The sequence below is a fragment of the Alosa sapidissima genome, chromosome 12 (assembly GCF_018492685.1).
Source record: "Alosa sapidissima isolate fAloSap1 chromosome 12, fAloSap1.pri, whole genome shotgun sequence".
NCBI lineage: Eukaryota > Metazoa > Chordata > Actinopteri > Clupeiformes > Clupeidae > Alosa > Alosa sapidissima.
The window spans coordinates 29,211,221-29,221,220 of NC_055968.1; the positions used below are offsets into that span (position 1 = coordinate 29,211,221).

The 10,000-nt window shown below is 45.2% G+C and overlaps 2 protein-coding genes across 8 annotated transcripts in view; one reads left to right on the top strand and one right to left on the bottom strand.

Moving 5' to 3' along the window:
• slc25a24 (solute carrier family 25 member 24) overlaps positions 1-2,347 on the top strand; it is a 13,943-nt gene extending 11,596 nt beyond the window's left edge. Inside the window, exons 9-10 of the mRNA XM_042111643.1 lie at positions 1-73; positions 550-2,347. The exon at positions 1-73 is cut by the window's left edge and continues 78 nt beyond it. Coding sequence (XP_041967577.1) covers positions 1-73; positions 550-731 — 255 coding nt within the window. The 3' untranslated portion in view covers positions 732-2,347. The remainder of the gene's footprint in view (positions 74-549) is intronic.
• A 1,177-nt stretch (positions 2,348-3,524) lies between these two features.
• The window catches only part of LOC121724817 (phosphodiesterase 4D interacting protein), a 51,913-nt gene continuing 45,437 nt past the window's right edge, over positions 3,525-10,000 (bottom strand). For 6 of the 7 annotated variants that reach the window (XM_042111642.1, XM_042111641.1, XM_042111640.1 and 3 more), the window contains 7 exons: positions 9,521-9,604; positions 8,953-9,137; positions 8,415-8,543; positions 8,084-8,210; positions 6,879-6,925; positions 6,446-6,545; positions 3,525-6,041 (listed from right to left, as the gene is read on the bottom strand). In XM_042111642.1, coding sequence (XP_041967576.1) covers positions 5,905-6,041; positions 6,446-6,545; positions 6,879-6,925; positions 8,084-8,210; positions 8,415-8,543; positions 8,953-9,137; positions 9,521-9,604 — 809 coding nt within the window. In that variant the 3' untranslated portion in view covers positions 3,525-5,904. The remainder of the gene's footprint in view (positions 6,042-6,445; positions 6,546-6,878; positions 6,926-8,083; positions 8,211-8,414; positions 8,544-8,952; positions 9,138-9,520; positions 9,605-10,000) is intronic. The other variant, XM_042111639.1, reaches the window with a different exon arrangement.

Consider the following 10,000-nt stretch of genomic DNA (forward strand, 5'->3'; position numbering starts at 1 on the left):
ACCATCTCCAGCACCTGCGGCCAGCTGGCTAGTTACCCACTGGCACTGATCCGCACACGCATGCAAGCCCAGGGTACGAGAGAATGTGTGTGTGTATGTGTGTGTGTATGCGTGTGTGTATTGGTGTGTGTGCACGCGTGTGTGTGTGTGTGTATGTGTGCACGTGTGTGTGCGTGTGTGTGTGTTTGTGTGACTGTGCGTGTGTGTGCACATGTGTGTGTGTGTGTTTGTGTGCGTGCGTGTGTGTGCACGCGCGTGTGTGTGTGTGCGTGTGTGTGTGTAGTTGTATGTGGACGTGTGTCTGTGTGCATACTGTTAAATCTTGTAATGTTAAATCCTTAAGGCTTCTCCCTTTGTCCAGTATGTTGTCTCCTGGTGTGTTTTTATATTTGATTATCAATCCCACATCTGTCACTCATTGGGTCTCCTCATTGGCTCTCTCTGTCACTCATTGGGTCTCCTCATTGGTTCTCTCTGTCACTCATTGGGTCTCCTCATTGGCTCTCTCTGTCACTCATTGGGTCTCCTCATTGGCTCTCTCTGCCTCAGCTACTCTGGAGGGCGCGGAGCAGGTGAACATGACCAAGCTGGTGAAGAAGATCCTGGAGAAGGACGGCATGTTTGGCCTGTACCGCGGCATCCTGCCCAACTTCATGAAGGTCATCCCTGCGGTCAGCATCAGCTACGTGGTCTACGAGTACATGAGAAGTGGCCTGGGTATTTCCAAGTGAAGACGCTACACGAGTTTAATGCATGTTTATGTGTGTGTATGTGTATGTGTATGTGTGTGTGTGTGTGCGCACAAAAGTTTGTATGTACGGACATTTAAGTCAGGTTGTTAGCCTACCAAACCCTAGGCTACTTAGCCCACGACACCAAACTCAACATTAGAGAGAAAACATGCGAGAGTTTACATTGTTTACTGCACTTTCATTGTTGAAATGCAAAATGACACTTTACCATTCAGTCTTGCATTGCAAAGGATGCAATCACGACATGTCCTTAGAGGCTGGGTTGTTTGCAATGGTATTTGGAGTTTTAATTTGACCATAAAAGCACTATGTATTTACACATCTTTTTAAAAAAAAATCTTTACAAGGACCACAGTCATTTCTGGTAATGCCATAGTGATTTCTGTTTCATTGCTGATGATCCTCAGCTGGTTTGAATAGGAGTCCTCATCCGTCCCAGACACAGAGACTTCAGAGATACCTCACAAGACCACAAAACATGGCATCTTTCCTTTGAGCCCGCCGTGTTGTCTTTAACAAAATATGAAAAACTCTTTTTCACCACATACTCCCAGGTCAGGCTTCAGTTGTGGTTGTAATTGTCAACTCACTGAGGTTCTCTTGTAGTTCATTTAGGCACAGATCAGCTGCATATTAGCGTCAACAGTGAAGTCTTAGTTCAACATACAATTTACATAAATGTATCATATGAGGAGATCTGCGGCAGAATGTCGACGTCAATGGGTCCACTGCCACCCTGTTGGAGATTAGCGCATAGTTGTATAACATAGTGAAATATTTATTTCTGTGAAGTATCACACAACATAAATATAGTGCAAATTGTTGTGATGGTGCTATGAATCTATGTACTGGTTTGTGTTTGCAAACTGTTTTAGAAAGCGACTGCCGTACGGTCCCTTTTGCAGTGCATCTCCTCACCCGGGTAACTGACCGTGCACTCGGGACTGTTCTGTGCTGTTTCATGGACAGTACACAAAGGACTGTAACATACTGTAACATAGATATTTGGCAAGTCTGAGCCAGTCTTTCTAAACCAGGCTACTGCAAAGTCCACAGTGTGGTGCTTGGGTGTTCATTGCAGTTTATATACACTATGTACATACAGCATTGAACATAATGTTTTTCTTTTACCAGCACAGACATTGGACACAACAGTGCATTTGCAGACTTTTAACCCTTAAAGGTGTAGGTTTTTGAACGTTCTAAGTTCCGCAACAATTGAAGGTTCTAAAATTCTATGTTGAATTCAATGAACCCTGATATTCTTTAGAACGTTCATTTCTCAACATTCCCGTCACACCGGTGTGACGGTACTCCTTTAAGGGTTAACAAACTTAATTCACTTTACGCAGGGATGGGTGTTGATTAGAGGTGTCATCAGCTCACACACAATGCTTTGGTGACCTGATTGGAAAGCATCGCTCTGAAAGGTTGTTTTGTGTCTTGAAGCAGGGAGGAAATGGAGAATGTGCCTTTTATCATGGGATGTGTTCAGATCTCTGTGGTTTCAGTAATGACCCCGTTTGCCTTTTTTCCAAAGTTTTGTTAAGTTAGCAACTCCTGTTTACATTAAAAGGAAGTATTTTTAATAATTACCTTTGTGTTGGTGTCTTTATTTAGGTATGACTGTTCTTTCTTAGTCACTCAGAACATATAACCCTTGCCAAAGGGTATATACATAGGCCTACACACAATATATAACATGATGTGACTGGTTAGTAGATTTGCCCATGCAGTAGACTTAGGTCAAGCTAAGCAATCATGTAATGGCGTAACAGTAGAGAGTCTTAAGCTGGCCCCAGATCTCTTGACTCCGGCAGAAACGGAGGGCTAACTTTAGCTGCTTCAGGGCACGGCTTGTGTAATTGCTGCTGGTGCTCCAGTTTTTGGTCTTCACGCCACTGTTGTCTGCCAGTCACAACCACGACCAGCCTTTGCTGTTGTAATCACAGACAACTCCACTAAGATGTCAGACAACTCCACTAAGATGTCAGACAACTCCACTCAGATGTCAGATTTGCTAACAAAAAATAGTTTTACTCATACTGAACGGTTCTTATTCAGCATTGAGTCTAATGACTGTATTTCTGTCTAGGCCCCCACTGACATACACAATCATTTCCTCACATGCCTTCACAGTAATAATCTGCAATCTGTCATTACCATGTCACACTAATGAAACCTAGACTTTACTATCTGATATTTTGGATATTAGTGGAATATCACTTTTTAAAGAAACTGCATTGGTAGAGAAGCAGGTTTTAAACATCCATCATTTCAGTGGTACTAATGTGAGAAGGTTTGGCTCGTCATTAAAAAGCATTCCTTGAACTTGTGTTACATAGAGCGCCATCTAGTGGCAAGCATGTTATTGCACAAGGGAAAGTTCTTTGAATTTACTGACTGTAATTATCCTCTCCTTTCAAGAGATGATAACTGGTAAGAGGAAGCTGTGTCTCTTCAGATGGTTCCCCATTTCTACCAGTCTTCTCCCATCACACAAGACACAGGACCTACTTACCGTACTCACTCAAGGGAGTACTGCTTCATGCTGCTGTGGGTACATTCATAGTTGCTCTATCCTTTATCCATCCTTTCCGGACACAACAGTGCATTTGCAGACTTTTAACCCTTAAAGGTGTAGGTTTTTGAACGTTCTAAGTTCCGCAACAATTGAAGGTTCTAAAATTCTATGTTGAATTCAATGAACCCAGATATTCTTTAGAACGTTCATTTCTTTAGCGTTCCAAAGAAGACAAGAGACACTTTTTCCTTCTCATTCCCTTTTTTATTAAAAGCGGCGGTGCCCCTTTTGAAGCACACATGCATAGACATACTGTACACTGCGTCCATTTAAGCCTCTTGTCAACCCAGCCCCCCACAACATCCACCTCGTATGCCATCAGGTTCCTCTGATATATACACTATCAAACACGCCCCTACACAGTCAGAGGCCTACAGCCAGCATCTACAGATCTACTCTCCATGCACTCACCACCAGAGGCGGCGCACAACCTGACTCTACACTTGATTTGTCTGTCGCTTTGGTCTTTTTTTTTCTTTACTAGTTCCTTTTTATTCTTTTTACAAGTAAAACACATATGAGAGACATCATAAAGACATTGATAAGAAAAGGCCTAGAGCTCTTCTGCTGGTTGGCTATCTGGGGTCCACTGCGGTGGTGGGTGGTTTGGCACCTGTTGGGCATAGCTAAAGGAGAGCTCGATTTAGGAGCTGGTGAGTATGGCCAGTTTGTGTGTTTTTGTGTGTGTGGACAGTGTCGGCATTAGCTTTTCGCTGGTCTATTCTAACATCATTCCTCTATGAGAGTGTCTATAATAACACAGGCCATTTTAATGAGCCTCCAGAGCAAAGGCGTCAGACGGACACGAAAGACGAGAGGTCAGACACTTGGCACTTCAGAGACGTGGACGTCAACTCTACACATTGCTACCCAGTCACCCAACAACTGCATATCTTAACATTTAAAGCAAACACCACCAGCTTGTTAAAAGCCCCCTTCAGCTTGTCTTTGGAAAGAGACACAACATTGCACACACATACTACACACACACACACACACACACACACACACACACACACACACCGTTATGTGTGTCCGCATTTTGTATTCAAGATCTTTTCACTGTGTGTGCTGTATTTTGGTTCTCTACTCTCTTCTCTACACGTACAGTATCCTGACCTACAAAAGGTACTTGCCAATATATTCTAATTCCATTTTCCTTAAAGACACTGCAGATAAAGGTTATAGATAAAGGTCCTAATTTCCTAAATCAAAATAGTTTGGGTACTTAAAGTCAAGACATTTTTCAGCAATGCATGGTCCATTTCAGGGAAGTGCTAAAAATAAAAATCAATAGAAAAAAAAAAAGAAATTGGACCAGTTATTCAACAGTGTATCAAAAAAGTAAATAAAAGGGATGAACATCAATTATTTCCTATGACGGGCAATATTACACAAACAGGAACACGATAATCTCATGGGGTCACAAACACACACACACACACACACACACAGACGGTCAGACTTTGGCAGTATCAGCAAAGCCTGTGTGAAACACACACAGTCTTTTACTCCTTGAATCCGTTTTGCCCTCTCCATGCTGACACTAGCCTTCGGTCGGTCTGCATACGAAAGTCCTGCTAGATTATTGCACGGTCGGTCTGTCTCCCATCGTCAGGGCAACACTAGGTTTACAGTGTCAAAGGTCAAAGTTCAGGCTGGTTGGTACAGTAGTTCTTATTGCACATGCTCAGTATGACACAGGTACCACAGGCACCTGCACAGGTACCACGATGCGAAAAGTGGAAAACCTACAGCGACAGTAACCTACAGTTACAAGTGCTCACGCTAAACTAAAGAAAAAACAGCACACATCTATGACCTCCAACTATTACTGAACAAATAATATGATGAAGGCATTGAGAGAAATACCATTACAACAAACTAATGTATTAGTAGTCCAAACTCTTTTGGAGCAGTAAACGATAAAGATGACACTGGTTATGGCTTGTTTTCCCCATATGTGCGCACACACACACACACACACACACACACACACATAATCTTACAAACACACATAAACCAGCAGAAGACTGATTTGAGTATCCTTGCTGTACTGGGTGTACTCCCAGTAGTTCCATGAGATTCCTTACTACTTTCTCTAAACTGACTGCAAAATTGGCTAATTGCATACAATATGCACCACTGATCTTTGCTCACCATATTGAATTTGATCAGCCAATGTTGTGAACTGAGGAAGACAGTTACTATAAGAGCCAATATCTAACCATGTGTACTCTAGTCTATGGGGACTAAGAGTGAAAACAGAGGGAGCAACTACGAGATGAGAGGCCTTAACAGCGATACCTAAACAAACTACATGAACAACGTACTGTGTGATGAGAGGCCTTAACAGTGATACCTAAACAAACTACATGAACAACGTACTGTGTGCTACCCGACACAGAGCAGCAGCTAACATTCCTATAACCTTCTTTTCCTTCGTCATCACAGAACAGACAAACTCCCCCTCCCACTTCTCAGTCTCTTAGCTCTCAGTACAGACACCACTTCCTGTTTGAACAGGAAGTGATGCTTTCTGGGAGGAAACGGGACTTCTGGCTCGGGCTAGTAGGAATAGGCCTCCAGGGGACGCGGTCTCACGTAGGGGAAGGATGTCCCCTGAGGTCTCTCTTGGATCTGAGGGGTCACGAAACCCCAACCAGGAGTGCCGGGCCACTCACGGAGGCGGTCTGGGACTTCACCTGAGGAGGACATGAAAGGTCTCAGTACAACAACGACCACTACAATGTAAATCTACACATATGGGCAGATGCCATGCACCCAAACCTTTTAGAATGTTAGTTCCAGCGTTAATAAATGACATACACTGAATGCAATGCTAGGCAATACAAGGCCATCTGATTAGGAATAGCATTATTCGGTATAAGCTGCAATGAATGAACTGCCATATATCAATGTGGCCAGCTCATTATGTAGTACTGCTGTCAGCCAGCAGAGGGCACATGGTCCTTAACAATTAGAGGGTGTAAGGAGAGGGACAAGGAGAGGAAGGCAAAGGCAGACACACACACACACACACAGACACACACACACACACACACAGACACACACAGACACACATACATACAGATTGAGGGTAAAATACCTTTGGAAGGCCGGGGAGGTGTGGAAAAAGAAGGATAGAAGGGAGGGGCAGAGGAGGAGGGGGAGGAGGAGCTTAAGGAGGAAAGCTTGAGCTCATTCTTCTGGAAACGCTCAGTGAACGTCACAGAGGGAGAGAGAGAGAATGATGGACAGAGAGAGAGAGAAAGGTGGAAAGAGAGAGAGAGGAAAGGGAAAAATGTGTGTATATGAGAGATAGCGATGTGTGCAGAGAGAGATAGAGAGAGAGTGATAGAGAGAGAGAGAGAGAGAGAGGGAGTGGGAAAGAAAAACATCAGTGAGGGAAAGGAACACAATCATATGGGCATGCTTTAACAGCGAACTGTGAGTTTATTGTAGGTATGGGGGATTGTGCGTGTCTGTGTGTGTGTGTGTGTGTGTGTGTGTGTGCGTGTCATTGTGTTTCTTGACCTCACCTCCAAGTTGGAGCGGGCTTTCTTCAGCACATCTCGTGTTCTTGATACTGCAAATGAGAAAACAGTTGAGATTTGATTACAATTTCATCCAAAACACACACACACACACACACACAAACACACACACACACACACACACACACAGACACAGACTCAGACACAGACACAGACACACACACATGCACACACACATACAGACAGAGACACACACACACACACACACACACACACACACACACACACACACACACACACACACACACACAGACTCAGACACAGACAGAGACACACACTCACACACACACACACACACACACACACACACACACACACACACAGTGTTGCTACTGAGGGCACTTTATAGACGTTAGCATACATGCTCAAATGCTCATGGAGCTTTAGCTGGATTCCAGGGGCACATTAGATTAACTGCACATGAACGGATGAAGGGATAACAGGAGGGGCAGTATGGATGGGTGGACGGTCAAATGAGGCTCATTTTCAGATCTCACATACAACCAGGCTCATTGGGGCTCAGTCATTTGAGTGAGATGAAGGAGGGCGAGAGGGAGAGGAGGGGTGAGAAGAGAGGAGAGGAGAGGAGAGGAGAGGAGAAGATAGGAGAAGATAGGAGAGGAGAAGAGAGGAGATGAGAGGAGAAGAGAGGGAGAGGAGAAGAGAATAGAGGAGAGGAGAAGTGAGGAAAGAAGAGGAGAGGAAAAGAGAGGAGAGGAGAAGATAGGAGAGGAGAGGGAGAGGAGAGGGAGGAGAGGTGAGAAGAGAGGAGAGGAGAAGAGATGAGAGAGGAGAGGAGAAGAGAGGATAACAGAGGAGAGGAGAAGAGAGGGAGAGGAGAAGAGAGGAGGGGTGAGAAGAGAGGAGAGGAGAAGAGAGGAGAGAAGAGGAGAGGAAAAGAGGAGAGGGAGAGGAGAGGAGGGGTGAGAAGAGAAGAAAGGAGAGGAAAAGAGAGAGAGAGGAGAAGAGATGAGAGAGGAGAGGAGAAGAGAAGAGAGGGAGAGGAGAGGAGAGGAGAAGAGAGGGAGAGGAGGGAAGAGAGGGAGAGGAGAGAAGAGAGGAGAGGATAGGAGAAGAGAGGGAGAGGAGAAGAGAGGGAGAGGAGAGGAGAGGGAGAGGAGGGGTGAGAAGAGATGGAGAGAAACTGGAGAGATGGAGAAAAGAGTAGAAGAGAGGAGTCAGAATCGTACATTGGCTAGTGATGAAGTTCTCCATGCTCTCTCTGGTCTGGTTGGAGCTCCTCAGCTTCTCCAAGGCCTCCTTCAGAGCCTGCTGCTGCTCCTGAAGCTTCTTCCTTAGATCAGCGATCTCCTCATCCTGCAGTAGAGCGTGTACACACACACACACACACACAAAATAGTTTATACTACAGCACTTTTATAGATGTGTGTGTGTGTGCGTGCGTGCGTGTGTGTATGTGTGTGTGTGTGTGTGTGTGTTTGTGATTGCATGTGTGTGTGAGTGTGTGTGTGTGTGTGTGTGTGTGTGTGTGTGTGTGCGTGTGTGTGCATGTAATCTGACCTTTGTGTTCTGTTGGCCGGACATTTCACTGGGAAGTGTTGCTTTCCAAAACCCTTTGAGCAGAGAACCTGCCTCCTCCAAAATCCTTTTCAGGGTCCTAGTGCCTGTCAACAGACTCCTCACAGATCCCTGTGAAACCAAAACCACCGCCATCAGTTCAAGCACACCGACCACAACAGAAACTACCAACAATCCAAATATGGCAAAACGCTCCACAGACAAAGTGCTCAGACCTCAGGGGCCAATCCTGTTGTCAAGCTACAATGAATATCCTTACAATACGCGTCAACCTTTCTTTGTGTTATATAGATAGATAGATAGATACTTTATTGAACCCCAAGGGGAAATTCAAGTATATACAGATGATGTCTCAGCTAACACATACGGCATTAACACACCTATGAAATGAACTCACAGAGAAACATACTATCACTACCATCACACACACAGACATGCTACCACTACCATCAACACAGTACTACTACCACAGATCCAGTGTCTCAGCGACTGTGTGTGGTTTTAATGGCGGAGGTCTGACCTGCTGCAGTTTGTGCTGGCCAGAGGGCTGAAGCATGGCCTCCATCTTGCTGATGAGGACCTTGCCTTCCAGGAGCTGCTGCAGCAGGGCGGTGTAGTCATCGGCGTGCCCGACCACGTGCTCCCCTTCTGGGGGAGGGAGGCCACTGCCCGCGGCGCCGGCCTCCAGAGGGGTGGCGTGTTTCTCTGATGAGGGGAGGGAGGGAGGGAGAGGGAGTTTTATGGCGAGTCTCTGTGTGCATGTGTGTACATTGCTAAGTGTGTTTTCACTAATTCACGGATTGGGATAAATGCAGAGACCAAATTTCCCTCACAGGATCAAAAGAGTATATATACTCTATAATTCCTGCATGCAAGTTATGCGAGGTGAGTAGTTCTCATTCTGTATACAGTATGTGAGGGCACTGTGGCTGTGGGTGTGTTTGCATGTGTGAGTGTTTTGTGTACAAGAATACTAAACATCTTTAGGACAGTGTGTTGGACATCTTTAGGACAGTGTGTTGGACATCTTTAGGACAGTGTGTTGGTGTAAGTGTGTGGATATGTGGCATCAGTATGCTGTGTCTTACCACTGGCTCCAGCGCGAGGTTCTGCCGGAGGAGACGCTGGACTAAGAGGCCCAGTGTCCCTCACAGGCGGAGAGGAAGAGGAGTCTGGACAGAGATGAGACAGACACACACACACACACACACAGACAGGGCACAGACTTCATCAGACACAGTGTTTACATCACACGGTGAGATTAGCACAGTAGTCCTAATATATATACATATTTTTTGGGCTTTTATGCCTCCAATTGACAGGACAGTGGAGAATGACAGGAAGTGAGTGGGAGAGAGAGCTGGGGTGGGACCCGTAAAGGACCACGGGGCGGGAACCGAACCTAGGACTACTATTAGGACTACTGGCCCTACTGGCTGGGGCCAGTAGTCCTAATATTTAACCTATACTCTTCAAAAAAATGAAGGGAACACTTACAGTTTTCCACAATTGTTAAAACACATTTTTTGAAACCTTCCAGCCTTTTCTCCATTCTCAAACTACATTCA